This window comes from Vulpes lagopus, chromosome 8 (genome assembly GCF_018345385.1).
Source record: "Vulpes lagopus strain Blue_001 chromosome 8, ASM1834538v1, whole genome shotgun sequence".
Taxonomy (NCBI): domain Eukaryota; kingdom Metazoa; phylum Chordata; class Mammalia; order Carnivora; family Canidae; genus Vulpes; species Vulpes lagopus.
In genome coordinates this window covers 90,320,415-90,340,978 of record NC_054831.1, presented here as the reverse complement: position 1 = coordinate 90,340,978, position 20,564 = coordinate 90,320,415, and the positions used below count along the sequence as shown (strand labels likewise).

The 20,564-nt window shown below is 42.8% G+C and overlaps 2 protein-coding genes across 6 annotated transcripts in view; one reads left to right on the top strand and one right to left on the bottom strand.

Annotated features, from left to right (window-relative positions):
- Positions 1-11,032: 11,032 nt before the first annotated feature.
- On the top strand, positions 11,033-12,289 carry GPR151 (G protein-coupled receptor 151). The gene has a single exon (XM_041765643.1). The coding sequence runs from the start codon at positions 11,033-11,035 to the stop codon at positions 12,287-12,289; it is 1,257 nt and encodes a 418-aa protein (XP_041621577.1).
- A 1,525-nt stretch (positions 12,290-13,814) lies between these two features.
- Positions 13,815-20,564, bottom strand: part of TCERG1 (transcription elongation regulator 1) — a 66,804-nt gene continuing 60,054 nt past the window's right edge. For 4 of the 5 annotated variants that reach the window (XM_041766894.1, XM_041766895.1, XM_041766896.1 and 1 more), the window contains 4 exons: positions 19,831-20,010; positions 19,073-19,156; positions 17,629-17,729; positions 13,815-16,442 (listed from right to left, as the gene is read on the bottom strand). In XM_041766894.1, the coding sequence (XP_041622828.1) occupies positions 16,241-16,442; positions 17,629-17,729; positions 19,073-19,156; positions 19,831-20,010 (567 nt within the window). In that variant the 3' untranslated portion in view covers positions 13,815-16,240. Of the gene's footprint in view, positions 16,443-16,710; positions 16,805-17,628; positions 17,730-19,072; positions 19,157-19,830; positions 20,011-20,564 lie in introns of all 5 variants that reach the window. The other variant, XR_005989451.1, reaches the window with a different exon arrangement.

Here is a 20,564-nt window from a genome sequence, read left to right as displayed (position 1 = left end):
AAATCTAAAGGTAATTTGCCAAGTGCACCTAATCAAAGACTCCTGTGGAAATACGATAAACCCCACAGGTGTGTAAAACCAATCCGAATTAGCAAAGCTGAGAATTCTAATGCTTACAGAAATTGTTTCATGCATTTCAAGTACAACTTGAGGTCCCAGCAGAGCTCTGGCCCATTAAGCAATTAATTAATCTCAAAGAATAGTTTGTCTTCAACTACATATATTTACTTACAATGAATGTGTTTCATCTTTTAAACCACCAGTTTCCTGGGAGTCCCTGAGACCCTTCCAGGAGACTCATGAGATCAAAGCTCTTTTCTAATAATACTAAAATGTTATTTGCCTTTCCTACTCTCCTGCTTTCATGAGTGTACACTGGAGTTTTCTAGAGTCTACATGATGAATGATACTTCAACACACTGAATGGAAAGCAGATAGGAGAATCTTTGCTCTTCTATTGAACCAGGTATTAAGGAGATTTGCAAAGACAGTCAACACTCCACACGGCTCCCGAGAGTTTTTGTATGTTAGAAAGTGTAGTTATTTCTTATAAAAACTATTACTTATGTTAACATATCTTTAAATGAGTTAATATTTAAAATCTATCTCAGCGTTTAGCTTCTAATAAGGTCAATACTGGAAGATACAGCTATAACCCACATCAACAAAAGCTCCAAGGGGGGGACCTCAATAATTTTGAAGAGTGTAAAGGGAGCCTCGGATCACAAGGTTTCAGAACCAGTGTTTTAAGTGGATTTCCTGTTGTCAATTAGATTAAGCAAGCTCTCTGAAAACTGGTTTCATCTTAAATCATCTCTTTTGCATCACTAATGAAAAGACAGGTCAGGGTTCAGCATCCAGCCCTCAAAGCTCCTGGCCCCCACTTGCCAAACCTGCAGTCTTCCTGTCTTCCGTGGAGGCGTTTCCTTTCCATCAGCTTGCTCTAAGACCATGCCTAGGAGGATTACAATCATCACAATCCAGCACTTTTTCCACTGGTGAGCATTTACCAATGGCCAGGCATGTAGCCTTCAAGATCACATTAAGAGGAGCTCCGAACAGTGCCTGGAACGTGTGAGCCCTCATTCAGTGTTGGCAGTGACAGCAGTGAGGGCTGCTGCACGATGACCCAACGAGGAATGTACTGACCGCCTTCCTCACTTACAGCTGGGAAACCCGAAGCACCCGTTACTCAGCTCAAGGGCACACAGCTAAGGATCAGCAGAACCAGGATCCACTCCAGCTCTATCTAAATCTCCAGTCCAAGAGCTCAACGCTTCTGCTGTGTGCCAGCATTTCCCACACTTTATGGGGCAAATCAGTTCCTCTGGGGTTCTTGGGAAACACTGATTCTGACTTGGGGACCACGGGGTGGGACCTGGGATTCTCCATTTCAAACGACCTGTCAAGCCCAAAGCTGTTGGTCCTCAATGCACAGTTTAGAAGACTGCACACCTGCCCCCTCAGAAGCATCTTTAATGTTTTTTTTTAATCTCTGTGTTCATTTTCCTCTGGCTATACTGAGATGTCCTGATCCCAATGAAAAGTACTTTTCATCTTTGTCCCGTTCGGCAATAGTCCTTAACCTTCATCCAACCACGATTTTTGCCAGTTACCGGCACTCAGCAAGTACCTTTAGATCATCAGGTTCACTCTTCTCTGTCAGCTGACCCAGTACTTCCAGCTGCCACAAGGGGGCACTGCTTGCTCATCAGTGGTGTGGGCTGGGCCGCAGAGTCCGTGATGGAACTGTGATTACATGTACTCCCTTTCATAATTCATTACCTGGGGTTACAGTTATTAGAAAATTTATGTTAGAGACACATTAATGCGTTGGAGCTCAAATGGCAAAGACAGACCACCTGGGATCAAATCCTAGGCCAATCACTTATTGACCACATGACTTCGAATTTGTCATTTCCTGAAATGCAACACTCAAGATTCAGTGGGCAAAGACCTTGTAATGGATACTGTGAAGAAATCAAAGATTCGATATTCAATTGTCCAGGTGATTGCAGTACCTACGTGACACAGGAAATGCAAATGACTGGCAAGATTTAAACCCAATTCAATGATCTCCAGTGTCATGTGGCATTTATGGACAAGAATGGCCCTTTCGTAATTGCTAAGTCTGATTCTAGGTAAGGAATGCACCCAAGGTTGACGGGAATGGCCTGGCTTCAATAAGTGACATGAGATCCTAAAAAAATCCCCTTCCTCTCAAACTTATATCCTGCTCCACACAAACATAGAACACTCAGCAGCCATTTTAAAGATGTAGATCAATCAAAGTTATTTATGAAATAATATGAAAAAGCAAATTTACAAAGGCATCTAGTGGCATCTTTGCGAGATTACATACAACATATATTTGAAAATATGCATATAAAGTCATCTGGGAGGTGTCATATCCCATCTCTCCTGTGCAGCGTTTCCTGAGAAATCCGGAAGCTCTCCTGACTCTGAGCTTTTAACCCTTTTTCTAGATTCTCCATGACGGATATACCCTGGAGTTTCAGAGGCATACCTCCAGGGCCTCAATAGGAAGTAAGGGGGGTTTCTGTTGGACCATGATTCACTCAACCCCTGCTTCAAACAGAAAGGCTCTCATTTTATCTGTTGCAGATTTTGGGCTCCTGCCTTAGCTTTCATCCGATAAAAATGTTTTCCATAGCTAAATTAAGAGTCAGCACTATTGACCACAGTGTTAACTTAGTACTTGCTTTCCATTTCCAATGATATTGTCCTATGTAACACGATGGATGATTTTCACCAGAGTACATACTATCTCCCCAAACAAACTGGCTTCAACGACTTTACAAGACCTTAGTCCTACTGCCTTGATTTACCCACAGTTAAATAGAATGGCTTCATAGATTCTTGTTGAACAATTGAGAATAATTCCATGAGGACATCCATGTTTACAGGACGCTATCAGTTAACCAACAACCAAGATAGTTGTATCAAAGACTGGGACTCAGTGGTCTGCAAATCTCCACTGGCTTTTCTTATGACGCCTGAAATCCTCTTTTACTGCCATCTTCCACCCAAAAGCACATCCTTCTCACTTTCTAAAGCTGTCAGCAACCATTCCTCAAATAGCATTTTATATCAATTAATTGTCAAATAGAGTATTATGCTCAAAAGTAAAGTAATTACATGAACCCGGGCTTGGGTTTAACTTAAATAACAGGGAAAAGTCAAGAGTTGTGCTGCCCAGTGTAGAAGCCACTAGCCCCATGTGACTATTTCTATGTAAGTAATTTAAATTAAAATAAAATTTACAATTCAGTCCCTCAGCTATTCTAATAGCATTTCAAGTGCTTAATCACCACAGGCAGCTAAGGGCTACCATATTAGAAATTGTAGATATAGACTATTGCCATCATCATAGAAAGTGCTATTGGATAACATTGCTATCAAGGCCACCAAGTGTATCGTTTCATAAAGAGTTCTGAAGAACACTAGCCTGGTCAGATGCTATAATGCTGGCTAAGTTCATCTGGAAAATTCTGCATCCACACCCGCTGCCTTACATATTAGAGTATTAACATCATGGAACCTCAAGACTCAAGCTCTAGCATCAGACAGATATAAGTTTGAATTCTAGCTCTACCACTTATAGCAATGTGACCTTGCATCATTTACCCTTGAACTTCTGTTTCTTCATCTGATACCTAAAAATAACTGAACTCCTTAGTATTGTCACAATAATTAGGCAAACCATGTAAAATTTAGCAAAGTGCTTCACAAAGACAAAAGTATCAACAAATCTAAGCTCTAATAGTTTTTTTTTTTTTTAAGTGCGGGGAAGTCCTATTTAACTTTGTGTAGTCCAGCATTTCCCAAATTCACCAAACTTTTTTTAAGAATGCATGGAAGAGAGAATAATACCCCCACACACAAAGATGCCTGTACCCTAGGAACCTGTGAATGCTTACCCTACCTATATGGCAAACAGGACTTTTCAGACATGATTAAAGTAATAATTTTGAGAAGAGAAGATGACTCTAGATTATCCAGTGGGCCCAGTGTAGCCACAGGGGTCTTTTATATGAGGGAGGCAGCAGGCTCAGAGTCAGAGAAGGAGATGCCGCAACGAAAGCAGAAGTCAGAGGGGGTATTTGGAGGGAGATACTCTGCTGCTAGCTTTGCAGATGGAGGATAGACCATAAGCCAAGAAATGCAGTCACCTTCCTACAGCCCCTAGAAGGAATGCAGTCCTTCAGACACTTGATTTTAGGACTTTTGATCTCCAGGACTATAAGATGGGTTGTACTATTTTAAGGTGCTATGTTTATGGAAATTTATAACAGCAAGAATAAAAAACTAATACAGATTACCTGAAATCATCTCTCAAGGTACTGATGTCCCACTGGGAGGCTTATCTGGTGGGAGGAGCTGGAACCAGAATCAGGAATCCAGGGTCTAGCTCAGTTCAGCAAGTAACCAATTTTGTAACTACTATCAGGCCAAAATCTCTGGGGTGCTTCACTTTCTTCCACCAATTGATGACATTATCAACTCCTTTACCTAATTTTTAGAAATTTTGTCGGTAAAAATTATAGGTCTACTTCACGAGAGTGGCTCCAACTTGCATGTTTCAACTCTTGTCAATTATAAGTACTCAACAGGCGGTAAAATAATGCTAAGGTAGAAAAGTTTTAGAAGGATGTCCTGAACTTTCATCAAGGATTTATAATGAGAGACTGAAAAAGATTTTTTGTAGGTTAACACACTCAGCCTTAAAGCTACCAGAACCAACATGGTATACCCAGGTTGAAATACTTGGCATCAAGTTCTTGCCTTCCTTCCCCTTCATCCAGGTATGTTTTCTTTTTACAAAGATTTGCAGCATGATATTTAGTCCTTAAGGATGTTTAATAAAATTCTTTTAAACTTTTGTTTTTCCCCTCCCAAGAGTCAACATGAAGAACACAATCTATAGATCACAAGAGCTGCCTCTCCCATGTTAAAAAGAAAGACAAATCCCAGACTCAGGGATGATAATATTCTTTCTTCTTCCCTAACATGCCACGGGAAAGCAGGCGAATGCCAAGTCTCTGAACATCCGCACATTCCTCCCGTAACTGGATGTTTGTGATGATGCCACGCGCCACCTGCTGGATTTGGCGTTCATGGAAACATCTCTAGTCAGACCCGAGGAAATCATCCCATCAGGATGGACACAAAGGTGTGAAGAGTAAAATACCAAAAACCACTGAATTGTACACTTGGAGGAGCTCTTATGGTATGTGAATCACAGCTCAATCCAGTTCTTTTTTTTTTTTAAGATTTTATTTATTTATTCATGAGAGACAGAGAGAGAGAGAGAGAGAGAGAGAGAGAGAGAGAGAGAGAGGCAGAGAGAGAAGCAGGCTCCTCGCAGGGAGCCCGATGTGGGACTCGATCCCAGATTCTGGGATCACAACCTGAGCTGAAGGCAGACACTCAACTGCTGAGCCATCCAGGTGTACCAATACAGTTCTTTAAAAAAAAAAAAAAAAGTTAAGGAAATTGACATGGCAATGGAATTTTGTTTCTTTTTTTTAACTAGATTTTCCTCTAAATGATGGGACCTGTCATTCCGTAAGGACCGACATCAAATGATAGCCTACAAAAACAAAAGAAATATAGCTAGGGATGGGCTGACTGTGTTCAAAGCAGGATTTTCACCATTTGGCACCCGAATAAATATTTCAGCCCTTTTCCTTGCTGAGAAGACTCTGTTCTCCCAAGAGAACGTGCGCCAACAAGAAGCAGACCTGCGTCAACTCACTGTGATGGAATCAATCCCTGAGACAGAGTTCTCCAGGATCTTTTTGACTAAGGCCTCTCATTACATTACAACAAAAATCATAGCTACAATTATCATTTGCATTATAACAACAAATCCTGTAAAAAGCAAGCAAATTCTGGGGAAGGACAAAAAAAGTTTGAAGAATACACATCACAATATCGACCACAGCTGTGTTTCAATGAGACTAGGAGTGATTTTTTTTTTCAAGCTCTGACTTAGCAGGCAAGATGCATCGACCTCCTTATATTTATACCATCCTCGTGCTTTCCAGAGAGCCTTGACATCTATGCCCAAATTTCATCCTCCATAAAATCAAAATAGGAATTAACAACAAAGACAAAAATCCCCAGCAGGACGAAGTGCAAGACAATGTGAGGGACAAGAAGCATCAGTCCAGCAGCTGAGACTCGTACATCCCAGCCTGTGCCCTGCTACCCAGGCGCCAGGGGCCTCAAAAGGACAAGTCAATGTACACGGTCAGAGCATCTGTCTGCACATCTGGAATGAAGCCTTGACCCACACAGAAGGGTCCTGTGCAGGTGTAACACTCTCATTTTTTAGGGAGCAGGGTTCAGATCTCTAGACTCGCAGTCTGGGGAATTTGAAATATACGGGAGAGCCATCCCTACAGTGGACTTAGGTGACACATAACCAACAGCAGAAACAGGAGGGGTGGGGACATCTGGGTGGCTCAGCAGTTGAGCATCTGCCTTCAGCTCAGGGTGTGATCCTGGGGTCCTGGGATCGAGTTCTGCATCAGGCTCCCTGCATGGAGCCTGCTTCTCCCTCTGCCTATGTCTCTGCCTCTCTCATGAATAAATAAATAAAATCTTAAAAAAAAAAAAAAAAGAAAGAAACAGGAGGGGTGGTGCTGTCTTGTAGGAGTGGCCACCTAGACCCCAGCCAGACCTACTCAACTCTTCCCTTAGACACAGTTTGGCCCTCGGCTCGCATCTGCAGCCTGGAACAATCCTCCAAGACATGAAACCTGAAATAACAGGATGTGCCAGCCAGGAGGACCCCTGGCCAAAGTGACTGCACACAAACAAGGTGAAGTGTGGCCCCAAAAATAGCACAACCGGGGCCCTGGGGAGAGGAACTCCCAACATAGCAAAGCCGCTGGCAAAGGGGAGACAGCACCTGTGTGTTGTGAGAGTGGGAGCGAGGGGCCGGCCGGGACCTGCTCCCTGGGGGCTAACCTGCCGTGTGGCTGCACTCCCCGGGCTGAGTGGCTCATCGGGCTCACGCACCGAAGCTGGCTGCCAAAGCCCGGCCCGATCCACTCTGCTCCTCCCTGAGCTTCACCTGCAACGTCCACGGCCTGCAAACCCACAGGCAGAGGGAGGGATGAGCTCTCAGACGTGCTAACTTCTCTGATACGAATCAGCTCTTTTCTGCTGTGTGTAATGCAAGGGTACCCCCCCACCCCGCACATCACCCACGAGTTCCAGCAGAGATGCGCAGGAGGGGCAGGGCCGAGGTCCTAGCTTAGATTTCATGCCTGCAGGAGGCCTGTGCCAGACCCTCCGCCGCCAACTGTTGGTTTGCTCCAGGGACCCCCCTGGAGCCCCTCCAGGGACCCCCCCCTCCCTCAGCCTGCCTCCTATGGCCCTGTCCCTGGACTTGCTCATCCGTTCCTCCTTTCACCTAGATTGTGGCTCCTTAAGACAAGGGACCCTTCCACCACCCAGGGTGCCAAGCCCTAGCACATGTGTTTGGTGTTTGGCACACAGAAGTGGCTCGGTACACATGCACCGAGAGAAAACCACACAAGCTTCGTATTCCCAGAGCCAACGGGCTCCATACATGTTGCTGAACTGAACCCCACCATTTTCAGAGTCGTGATGCCTAAAGAACAGTGAGTATCCCACAGCTTCCTTGGTGGTGTGGGGGGAGGATAGCGCCCGCTTTATGAACACCACCTCTAGATCTCTAGGCCTGGGGTCAGCTCCCATGAGGGTGACATCTATTGGCTGTGCGACCTACAGACCCACAGGCAAGTAATTTCGGGTCTCTGGGTCACCATCTATAAGAAGGCAGTGGTAGCAGCACCCCTCTCCAGGAGCTGTCCTGAGGGTCCAGTGCATAAAATGTGCAGCACCAAGCTTGGCACTTAGGACTCCCCCAGGAAATGGTTGTTATTACCACTCACCATTCCCTGGACCTGAGTTGTAGGATGAATTTTGCCCAGCCCTGGGAGGAGGGCCCCCTCAGCTCTGCTTTTATTTCAAAAGCCACTTAAGTTCACCTGAAACTAACACCGTAGTTTTTCTACACCGGAATTATAACTATTTTAAAAGCCACTTAAAAGTGTAGCCACTAGTTTGCATTGTTTGGGTTCTTTTGAAGTTTAAGCTGGTTGAGGTCCTTTATGACTTGAAATTTTTTTTTAAGATTTTATGTATTTGTTTGACAGAGAGAGAGAGAGTGCATGAGAGGGGGGCCAAGGGAGAGGAAGTAGCAGACTCCCCTTGGAGCAGGGAGCCCGACGCAGAACTCGATCCCAGGGCCCTGAGATCATGACCTGAGCCAAAGGCAGAGGCTTAACCGACAGCCACCCAGGCGCCCCATGTGTCGTTCCTTTATATTGCTGAATAGTGTTTCACTATATGAATGTAGCCATGTGTTTATCCATTCACCATTATGGGCATTTGGGTTGTTTTCAGCATTTTGAGGGTGGGGAGGCTGCTTCCACTTTTCATCCCAAATAACTATTTCTGTATTCTGCTCGGTCCACTTCTCCTACATAATTTCTCCCCATGATCCCTTCCATCAAACAGGAAAGGGGTTCACATACTAGGAAGCTCGCCAAAATAAATAAAAACAGGGAAACCCGACAAACGTCCACTACGCGTACAATCTAATCCTATACTTAAGCCAATATGTTACCAACAAAGGTCAACTTGCATATAAGACACATGCATATGGTGGGGTTTTTTCCCCTTTAGGTCTGCCAAACTACATTTAGCCTTTAGATGAAAATGATATTGAAATGACGAAAAAGTGGACACAAGCTGGAGATCATGCTTGTAGGGACCTAGATGCACAAGTGCCGACAGATCAGAAGAAAAGCATCAAGTGGGACTGGGTCCCGGGGCTGGCCAAAGGACAGACTTCCTCTGTGCTACAAGCACATGGTCCTATTTTGATTTCTATGGTTCATGAGGATCCAGGAAGAACACTCGAAAACTCATTTCTAGTTCTCAGAAGGTTCAGAAAATAGTAATACGTTCGTGTGTGTATATATACATATGGGCACATGTATATATGCAGAGAAGGAGCAGATGTGCCTCAGTATTCATAACTGGTGAGTCTGGATGAAGTATGGGACTTGCAAAGGTCTTGCACTTTTTTCTGTGATTTTGCAATGTCTTCAAAATAAAAAGTTAAAATACATTACCTCCAAAAAAATGTAGAAAACTCAGCCTTCGCATCCTTCAGGCCAGACATTTGGTCTCTAGCCGGAGCATGGGGAAGGCCTCCCCCGAGTCCACGTAACAGACTGGGGAAGAACCACACGACACAGCTTCGTTTCCCTTGCTGTCATTTAAAGAGCAGACTTTGGTGGCGTCGGAGCCTCCTTGAACTCGTGTCTGTCCCATGTGTTCAGGAGCCTGGGGTGCCACAAGCTTGAAGCCGTGATGTCAAGGGGTCTCTGTTTCTGGCCCTGAACTGCTGTCCTCCACACACGCCAGGGAATCTCCAAGTCACATGACATCCATTTACTCCAAGTAGTGCTCAAGGAGTTTCCCTATCCCCCCCATTTCCTCCCCATAGGATGGTGTGGCCTCTGTGCATGGGGCGCCTTGGGGGGTGCACACACTACATTGCTGGGACCAGGTGCTGCCTGCATTGCTGTTCCCGAAGCAGCACGGCCTTCCAGAGGAAAGGCGGACAGACACACCGACAGCCCTCCCAATATTCAGGAGCCGTTTATGCCATCGGTTCTTATCGGGGAGGTTGGGGCTTCGAGGAGTACTTAAGCGTCACCCCCTTACTTTGCAGAGACAGGCTGGTTTGAGAGCAGAGCCAGGACGGGATCCCAAAGGTGGGACGCCCGACCCAGCACCTTCTCAGCGTCTGACACTCAGCCCTTCTGGTTCGGCCACACTCGGAGGAGGACGCGTCTTCACAGCGATGCCACAGACTCCTTTTCCTGAACAATTCTGGCTCCTCTGATGCCTTCAGGGCATCTTTGCCTATAACGTGTCAATACCGGCTCTAGAATATTTTGTTCCAAGGACTTTCTCATGTCCCAACGCTAACACATAACTTTCTTTAAAATGCCTCAAATGCCTCCCGCATAAAGACTGTTTATTTTTCTCTTATTCCTCTGCTCCTGGTGAATCCTCTAGGAGTTGTCTCCGCAAAGCAACCTAGTCCCTCACTTGGTTGCCTTCATCACCACCACCTGTTGAGATCATATTCCACATAGTCTAACTCAGAGTCTAAAACCATTTCTAAAAACCTCACAACACCTGGAGCCATCTGTAATTAGATTTTTACACAGGACTCCCCTGCACTTGTTTTCCTTATCCAGCTCTGCGTGTTTGATCCCAGGCGGCGGCCGCTGCCAGTGGTATAAACTGGGTCAAGGCGGCAGCTCCTCTCTGCAGGGGGAGAAGCTTCACGGGCTCACGCTTTGAAACACTGCGGTCCCCCCGCAACATCCACATCCACTGGGAGCTTGTCAGAAATGCCTATTCTTGGCCCTACCCCTGAGCCACCTGGATCAAGCACGTGGGTGAATCTGGTGCAGGCTGCGGCGCCAAGCGTCACTTGCTCAGAGGCAGCGTTTCCTGAATTACAGTCCACGGTCAAGATTTTAGAAACAGCTGGTTGGAAATAATTGCCTGACTGGCTCGTGACCCCCCAGGAACATATCCCACTTACATGTATGTCGTCCTCATTTATCATTTATGAGTACATGGGGTTTTAACTCCACAGGGCTGCCGATTTGACACGAGGCTTGCTAATGAGCAGCACCCAAGCGCCCCTGCTGCCTGCCATTCGGTGGAGTGGAAGGTGCACCGCATGCGACAGCGCAGAGGTGAGCGGTCACCCTTCTTCCACATTTGGCTCTCAGGAAACAAGCGAGGGGAGGGTACAGGGGTGTCATTCGACACCGATGACAGCTTATTTATTTCCTACGCTTAAGAGCTTAAGAGCTGGGGCAGGAAGGCAAGAAGCAGCTACCTCCTGTATGTAAGGACGAGCTGCGCGGGAGAGGTGATGCTGGCAGCTGCCCTCGCCGCCTCCAACTCCAGCACCATGAACGTGTCTGCTCACCTCCACTTTGTCGGAGGGTACGTGCCCTCTGACTCCAAGGACTGGAGGACCATCGTGCCGGCTCTCTTAGTGGCCGTCTGCCTGGTGGGCTTCATGGGGAACCTTTGCGTGATTGGTGTCCTCCTTCATAGCGCTTGGAAAGGAAAGCCGTCCATGATCCACTCCCTGATTCTGAATCTCAGCCTGGCTGATCTCTCTCTCCTGCTGTTTTCTGCACCCGTCCGAGCTACAGCATACTTCAAAGGTGTTTGGGATCTTGGCTGGTTTGTGTGCAAGTCCTCTGACTGGTTCATCCACACGTGCATGGCAGCCAAGAGCCTGACGATTGTTGCAGTGGCCAAGGTATGCTTCATGTATGCGAGTGACCCCGCCAAGCAAGTGAGTATCCGCAGCTGCACCATCTGGTCAGTGCTGGTGGCCATCTGGGCTGTGGCTAGCCTGCTGCCGCTGCCAGAATGGTTCTTCAGCACCACCCGGCTTCACGCAGGGGTGGAAGTGTGCCTCATGGATGTACCCCCCGTGGCCGAAGAGTTCATGGCAATGTTTGGTAAGCTCTACCCTCTCCTGGCATTTTGCTTCCCGTCACTCTTTGCCAGTTTTTATTTCTGGAGAGCTTATGGCCAGTGTAAAAAGCGGGGAACTAAGACTCAGAATCTTAGAAACCAGCTGCGCTCAAAGCAACTCACGGTGATGTTGCTGAGCATCGCTGTCACTTCCGCTGTTCTGTGGCTCCCGGAGTGGGTGTCCTGGCTGTGGATATGGCATGTGAAAGCTGGAGGCCCGGCCCCACCGCAAGGCTTTATAGCCCTGTCTCAAGTCCTCCTGTTTTCCATCTCTTCGGCAAATCCTCTGATTTTTCTAGTGATGTCAGAGGAGTTCAAGGAAGACTTGAAAAGCTTATGGAGATGGATGATAACCAGAAAGCAACCAACTGCCTCAGAATCTCAGAAAACACCAGCGGGTAACTCGGAGGTCCCTCCCGACAATGCTCCGTCTCCTGAGTCCCCAACATCCATACCAGAGAAAGAGAAAACTGGCTCTCCCTCCTCCAGCACAGAGAAAACTGAGAAGGCACAGGTTCCCATCCTCCCTGATGTAGAGCAGTTCTGGCACGAGAGGGACACAGTCCCTTGTGTACAAGACAATGACCCTATCCCCTGGGAACGTGAAGATCAGGAGACAGGAGATTGTGATAAATAGGTTAAGTCTCAAAGCAAAACAAATTGTGATGATTGCATTTAATTTACTTGTAGTGCTGCTTGTCGATACTACAGCCTTTACCACGTAAGACACGGTAAAATTACTAACGTTAGGAATTACAAAAGCGCTTCACAGTATGCATTTTCAAAATGTGCGATTTGGTAAGAACACCACAGTAAGGGTAAGGACTCTATTTTAGAATTATATACTGGCAGTCCAAAGAATTAATCTAAGTGTTGTGTGAAGATGCTTTTGGCACACTCAACTAGACATTCCAGTATTTTGTCCCTTGTTCACAATCATGGTTTTACTGGGTACTCCTTAGGACCACCTTGTACTGGCTCAAGCAGAGCCCATCTTTGCCAAAAGCTGAACTCCTTTACTTTTACTCCAGAACCTGCTAGCCTTAAGCATCCCTTATCAGACTTTATTTCATATAACCAAAGCTCAAAATCTACTTCCACGGAAGAGATTTTAAACACATTAACGAGTGCTAAGGAGTGCTCTTCATTTGCTTAATCCATGCAGAATTTCCATGACAGAACGTTAGAGTAAGGCAGTAAGCACTGCCTTATTGTGGGCTTTCAAACCATTGCTTATTTTGGCCCAGTTTAAGTAAAGGCACTTTGCCTTATCCTAAAACCTGCTTCACTTTGCAAAGCCACCTCTGTGAGTCTTCGGTTTCGAAGTCTGAGGACTTTAGCAGCTCAGCAGGACATTCTAAATTCTGATATGGAGAAAGAACTTTTAAAACTGCCCTTCCTTCTCTTCCCAATTACCTGTTCCTCCCAATACCTCCTTTTGGTCAAGATAAGCAGAAGCTGCGGTTAATGATACAAGGTAGTAATTGCTGAATACAACCCTCAAGTGCGAAGAAGGAATGGTCATCCTTCTTGTCAAATAGTACTGTCTCCTGAACACTGTAACTTGAATCCTGCCCGAGGCTTAAAATTTCTCAGGGTCTTTGTTATAAAGATGATCAGGAGTAACAAGGAAAGTGTAAAAAAGAAAAAATTAGGAAAAGAAAAACTCCATGGATACAAGACAGAACTTGGCTAAGAACAAAAAACAAACAGTACAAGGGGTGATGCAGAGAGAAAAGCAGTGCTATTAAATTTTGTGTCCCCAAACATATTACCAGCATAATTCTAGTAAAAGGCAGTAACTAAAAAAAAAAAAAAAAAAAGGCAGTAACTATTCACTTTATGGCAAGGTAAAGCATACCCAATAAAACATGATTATGATACATTTCTTTCCCTATTAAATATAAGGACACTTATCCACGATTCTTGATTACTTTGTAATGGAACTCTAGGGTATCTGCAAGGAGGGGGTTCCCTCAGAAAAAAAACGCCTTTAGGTCGAGTCACAGAGAACTTAAAAGATAAAAACATGCTGTGGATGGAACTTTCATTTTTTAAAAAATGTCTGTGGGTTTTTGGGGTTGCTTTTCGTCTTTACAAATGGCTGTGGTTTGCTTTTTTTTTTTTTTTTTTAAACAGAAGATAGGGCTGTTTCCATTTTACTTGGTTCATTACAAATTTTATTTTAAGGCTCACAAGATCACAAAGTACAATTTAACCCAAATATCCAAATACTGTTTGGTGAGACAATAGTTATACAAAGGGATTACCTTTAAAATTGTCTGTGATGAACTATTTGAAGATTGTTCATTATATATAGTAAATGTTGGATATAAGCTTCCAGTGTTTGACATTTTAACTTATCAACAAATAAAAACAATTGCTTTACTTCAGATAGTTTTGGAGACTTAAAAAGCTGTCTTTGTCTTGAACGCTCCTTTCAAAATCATCATTTGGCACAATGGGGCTTTCTGGGGAGGTCAGAGCTTCACACTGATAGAGGTCTCAGGGTAAACTGAAGCAAGTATTTTTAAGGAGTTTGCAGGTAAGTGCCAAATCAAGATGGACATTCTGAGACAGTGTAATTACAGTGACCTTTTCATTAAGAACCTAATACACAGTCCTGACTTGATATTTTAAAGAATCTTGCATAGTAAAGTTTGATTTGCACCTTAAATGAACAATCAATCCCAAATACTTTACAAAAGAAGTAGAAATCAGAATAAGTTATCACCAAACCATTTTTTTCCACACTTTTCAACTGTGAGAAACAGATAGTGGGCAAACAACATTGTGTAGAATTCAGAAAAATAAAGCATTTTAGAAAGTTCACTTTTGTAGGTCAGTTATATACTCCTAGAATAGTTGTGCTCCTTTTAGCAAACACGGTAGTTTCATTTCTCACAGAACTTAAAAGCCACTCAATGGAATTATAAAAATGACCTTCAAAAAAAAGCAAAAAAAGTGGTGGTGGGGTGGAGGGGAGGGTGGATATCTTAATGATCAGTTGTACAGATTAAGACCTTAGTCAGGTAATTCCAGTCTCCTATATACATAATTTCTGTGGCACTTAATATACTTAAGCTAAGTACTAAGTAACATATGTGTGGATGAGTCTGTATCTGCATGTGATGTGTCTGTGTGCACATGACATGCAAATACAGATCTATCAGCACTTAATCATTTTGTTTTGTTGTGATCATAACCGGTCTGAGATAACAGGGAAAAGAAATTATACATGTAACATATTTTTCTTAAGCATTTATGTGGTACTCTGAAATGAGAAATCTGCGAAGGAATGAGACACAGAAGTCTTTAAACTGGGGAGATACAGCTAGAAATAAGTGGGTGGATCAAAGGTGGGTGTCAGGGTATGATGTGCAGGACACACTGAAAGGGTGCCAAGAAGGCATCAATCACCCATATGGTAATATAAAAGACAAAAACAAGAAAAGAAATAAAAAGATCGGCATCTTCTTGCCACGAAGCATTAAGATATTGCTAAGAGACCAAGCACCAAAATGGTTTTTTACATTCCTTCCCTTTTATATTGCAAATAATTTATTACATGCAAGCCTTTAAAAATTATGTGATATTTAAGATGTAAAGTCAACTTTCTTTGTGCCAAATTACATTTGCTATAGCTTCTAAGAACAGGTTTAAAAGAAGTTTCTTTTATAAATTCTGTAACAATAATCATATACAATCCACATATATAAAAAGGGTTGGTTTATTGTAGTTCAAATACATAAACTGAACATTCAAACATCTTAAAATTAAACTTTAGAAACAAAAGTTTAACATTCAAACAGGAGTATAGTTTACAGGGAACACCCAAGAAAGGTAATTTGTTGTCTAATCCAGAATATTGATAAAGATCACTTAATGGTAAATAAAACGTGTTTAGCCAGCAGTCCTATTCTGGCCAACATGTTAGTTATGACCGTGGTTCCATACCTGAGAAGAAATGACTAAATAAATCTTCTCTTAGGCTAAACAACAAGACTTGGCCTATAATTCTGAGGGGATAATCAAAGCACATTAAGTGAACAAACAAAACTAAAGTGTTCTTTAGAGACAAAGGTAAAAGTATGTCCATTATAATAATCTTAGCCTCTGGAAGATAAGAATTCAATTTTCAGTGTTTTCTCTTTTACCCGCTTTAAAAAACAAAATCAAAACAAAACAAACCCCAACTTAGGTTTTTCTTGGAGTCTGTGGTATTTGCATCTTGCAAGTTCAAACCACAAATGCTCTTACGTCTTGCATGTTTAACACTGCTAGAAAGAACGTCACCAAAAGTCACTGACTTCCACACCTCTTATAAAAGGATGATTTTTAGCTTCGAGATTTTTAGATTTACTAGAGACAGCCTATATTTGAGTATGTATGTCAGTCATGCCACACAAAGAAAAGCATAAATTATTTCCAAAGTGTTCTCTGTTCAGAAACTGTTCACGAATGCTTCTCCTTCTGTTCGTCAGATGGTTCTGCAATAGTTTGACTAATGCACATACATGTAAAAACCTGAAAATTGGCTCATGCAAGCGTTCTGACTTCAGATACCCCTGTGGAAGAGTACTGAGAATTATTTTGTTGATCGTCTCGTGGGCTCTGATGCTGTGGGAGGTGGGGGTGGACCCCGGCGATCGAGGTCATCCACATATGCCACAATCAGTTTACGCCTCTCCTCGGGCACACAGTCTAGTACTAGATACCGTTTGTCGTTCTGCAAAATTTTTTCTACATCTTTCAGGTGCTGATCAGATTCCTGGATTAGCTTTTTGGATCTGAAATAAGAAAAGAAGTCCAAGAATTACTGACTGCTGTTCATAGGTCTTTCAGAAATGAGCTGGAAATGTCCATCTAGTTCCTAATCGTGTTTCCATTTTATTTTTTTAAGAAAAATTTCACTGCAGTGGTCACCTTTGTAAGTCGCCTCAGCAAAGACTCCAAGGAGTGAAAGGGCCTCAGAAGCTGAATTACCCTCCCACCCCTACTGGTGGTCCCTCCAGATCAGGGCTGAGGGTGGGTGGGTAAATCTTGCCCGTGCTGTACCTGTTCTGTGGATGAACAGAGGACTTCAGTCTGCGGGGCTGCCAATCCCAGCATCTCTCACAAGCTTTCACTTTCACATCTTTCACTAAATTAACTATAAAAATGTAGAAAGAAGTCTTACTTCACATCTAATTTAAAAGCCCAAGCTGATGCAAAACATTAAGGATCCTGACCAAAAAATCCAATGACAAAATACCTAAAAACCACACCCTCAGCACTATCTATCCTCCCGTGCACATACCCTTCATTAAGATGTTTCCAATTTTTCCCTTAAAGGAAGAAAAACTAGAGCATGAAACAAAACTGTTTCCTGCACACTGACCACTAAGCAATGTAAACTCATTTTCCTGATGGTCAACTGTTGGGAATGTGGAACTATTGGGCATGTTACGGAGAAATCTTGTTTCAAAACTCTGATTTTATCATTTAGAATTTTTAAAGTATCCAGCAAATTGCTATTGGCTGAAAAAAAAAAAAAAGTAATAGTTTCTGCTGAGCTTAAATAAGATGATTTCAAGCTTTCAAACTATTCCATAACACTGAATAGTCTCCACAGGAAGCAAAGATAATGAATAGAGAAGGACTTATTTTAAAAGTCTCCTCACAGACACAATTCTTAAATAGTAATGGGTACTCCTAAAAAAGCAGTGAAGTAAAAACAAAAGTGTGTTTAAAAAACTGGATGGGTGGGTAACACAAAATAAGAATTGACATCTGGGCCCTTTCTTTAAAAAAAAAAAAAAAAAAAAAGGTAAGGTAGACATGGGCTGTATTTGGCCTTTGATAAAAGTTTGCTTCTTCTTATTCCTAAAAATTAATAATGTCAACATGTGTGTGAATGCAAAGAATGCTTTGGCCATCAGAGTAAGGACTAGTAAAGACAATGACTGCTGATATGAAACATTTCATTACACACACCTATAGGTTATAAATTTGGTCTCTTTCAAAAGCGTCCTGAAGTCAGCTTTGGCTGTGATGTATTTGTCTCTGATGTATTCTTCAAACTCTCTTTGTTTTTTCTGCAAAAAGACAGTAAGATTAGAAAAAAAAGTCACTAATTCCAAAATCAGAATCAATTATTTATTAAACCAGTTAAGTCACATCATAAATAATTCAAAAGAAAAAGCCACTGAGGTGCATTATTTTTCTTCATGTAACATTCACTGAAATGCAAAATGCACAATGTACATTTTTTAAGGCCAAAAGAAATCAGGAGGGGATCCCTGGGTGGCTCAGTGGTTTAGCGCTTGCCTTTGGCCCGGGGCGCGATCCTGGAGTCCCGGGATCAAGTCCCACATCGGGCTCCCGGCATGGAGCCTGCTTCTCCCTCTGCCTGTGTCTCTGCCTCTCTCTCTCTCTCATAAATAAATAAATAAATAAATCTTTCAAAAAAAAAAGAAAAAAACAGGAACAAGGTCCCATACACTGTATGAGCTGTAGCTAAACTCGAGGGCTTGCTAGGTATGATGCTATGCTGAGGGTCTGAGGAGGCTATTGTTCCTAACAACCTCAAGCAGTAGACACTCTTAAAAATAAAGAGATTAAGGGGTGGGGTAAACTCGCCATTCCATAGATTGTATTTATATCACCTAGCACCAAAAGCACTTAGCTTTTCTAGTAAGGGAACAGGAAGTGATGAGGATAAGCTCTTTGGGCAAAAAAATAAAGTAAAAAAAGATTGTCAATTCCAAACAATCAGAAAAGTTAGAAACTGAGACTGGATCGATCAGCTGTTCGTCTACCACTCCCTCCCAGCCATGAGTATGCTGTGGCCCACACATTTAAAATCCAACTTATTAAAAAAGCAAGAGGGGAAAGAATATTACATCTATGGGGCTGTGCACCCTAGACCTGGAGAAATCAACCAGGAAAGGGCAATGATGGAGACAGAGAATAAGACTGTGGTCAGCTATGCTGCCCTCGCCATCAGTCACTATTTCAGAACCCAGCTTGAGTTTGTTTTCCATACAGGAGGCAGAGTGTACCAGAAAGGAGCTCTACTTCTACGCACTTCACGGGGCTCTGACCACTTGGTCCCAATTGTCAGAGAGAATGTATTTACCTAGTGGGACCCGACTATACAATAAAAAAAACCCCACAGCTTCATTAAAGTTCTAACATCCTCAAACAGAGGCTTGACCCCATGGATTAAATTTTTTAAGTTTCCACTGTGCTTTCTTGTTAATGTATCATACAAGATACAAAATATGAATTTAAAATTCAGATTTCTTTCTCATACAGTTACAAATTATTCACCTAACACCATCAATTCCATTTTGGTCAAGAAACTAGTGGTACTGTTAAGCACCCAAATAATATTTACAAACTGACAATAAGTAAATCTCAGACAAAATCCTCTTACCCTGTCGCTGGAGGAGAACTTAATGCACCGAGGATCTTCCTTAATGATTTTTTTTACTTCTTTCCATGTGGATGTTAAGGTAATCTTTGAAAGGCAAGTGAATAAAAAACCGTAAATATGACTCACTTTTATTGAGGGTCAAAGGGGAGCATACCTGATACACAACATCACACACTGACCTGCCACCTCCTGTATTGCCCAAACTTAACTGGACTAATTAAAGGACAGGGAAGCAGCTTTAATGAAATTTCTTTCTGGCTTGCCACAAGAGTTATTTTCATGGCCATACTTCAATGAGCCTAAGACTATCACCTAGCAAGCCTTGCAAACTCCACAGATCACACCATAACTTCTAAAGAAACCATCATCAAAAAGAGATCAGAGAATCAGGAGAAAACCTGAACAGAGGGTACCTAAAAGGGGGCCACTGTACCACACTGAAGATGAAGCAAAAGATGGAATCTATTAAGCCTATCATCAGAAGGGACCAATGATCATACAGCTAGGGACATGAATTACCAAAGGAGCAAATACGAATGTGAAAACTGCAGAAGGAAGTAATTTCTACATAGTAAGACTGCCATTAACATTTTACTTAAAAAAAGGAAAAATAAAATCAGAGAAGAAAGGGTCATAAAACCCATGAATTCCAGTAATGGATCTAAACACCATGACACCAGTAATCACATCGATGTTTTACTTTTGGAATTATTCATGAAGGCCCATCTAGATTTAAACAGGGAAAACAAGGAACTTACTGCAGAAGTTTCATCCAGAAGTTGCCTAAAGTGCTCCCTCTTCTTTTTGGTAAGTGCTTCAATGTGTTCATTAAAAAGCTTCTCCTTCTCCTCTCTTTCCAACAAAGATCCAGATTCCCAACGGTGATCTTTCCGCAGAGTCCTCCGAGTATCAGACCATGACACATCTGAAGAACGTACCTAAAAACATACCAAGAAATTCTATCACCATAGACTTCTCATGTTTCAACAATAAAAGGCTTACTTACTTAGATTAAAAATGATACATTTTTTTAAATGATACATTTAATAATGAAAGGAACTACTGGTGATTCCACCTTAGTTAAGCAGTCACTGAAAATCTACTTCTTTAAAGCCAAAAAGCCCACCTCTCAGAGCTCACCTAAAGCTATCAAGTATGGATTTACAGGTGGAGACGGATGAAGGGAAGAGCTTCTAACTTAACATCTTGCCAAATTTCAGTAGGAGAAATGGTACAAATAAAACAGGAAATATCTTACTGAAGTACTAAAGAGGTCACAGGAGAAAAAAAACACTCAACAAATCTTGAGCTCAAATGTACACTTATCAATTTCCAGCGTAAGCAAGAATTAACATGGCTAATAAGAAAAGGTATGATGGATCAGGCTGGCTCAATAACCAGCAGAAAGGTACCCTTCATGGCTGCAAATGGCATCACAAGTTATTGCTAGTCACACAGCAGCCAATGCTAAGAAATATGAGAGGTTGAAAAG

Excerpts from the sequence above, each read along its gene's own strand:
- GPR151 (XM_041765643.1), top strand. The coding sequence starts at position 11,033 with ATGCTGGCAGCTGCCCTCGCCGCCTCCAACTCCAGCACCATGAACGTG.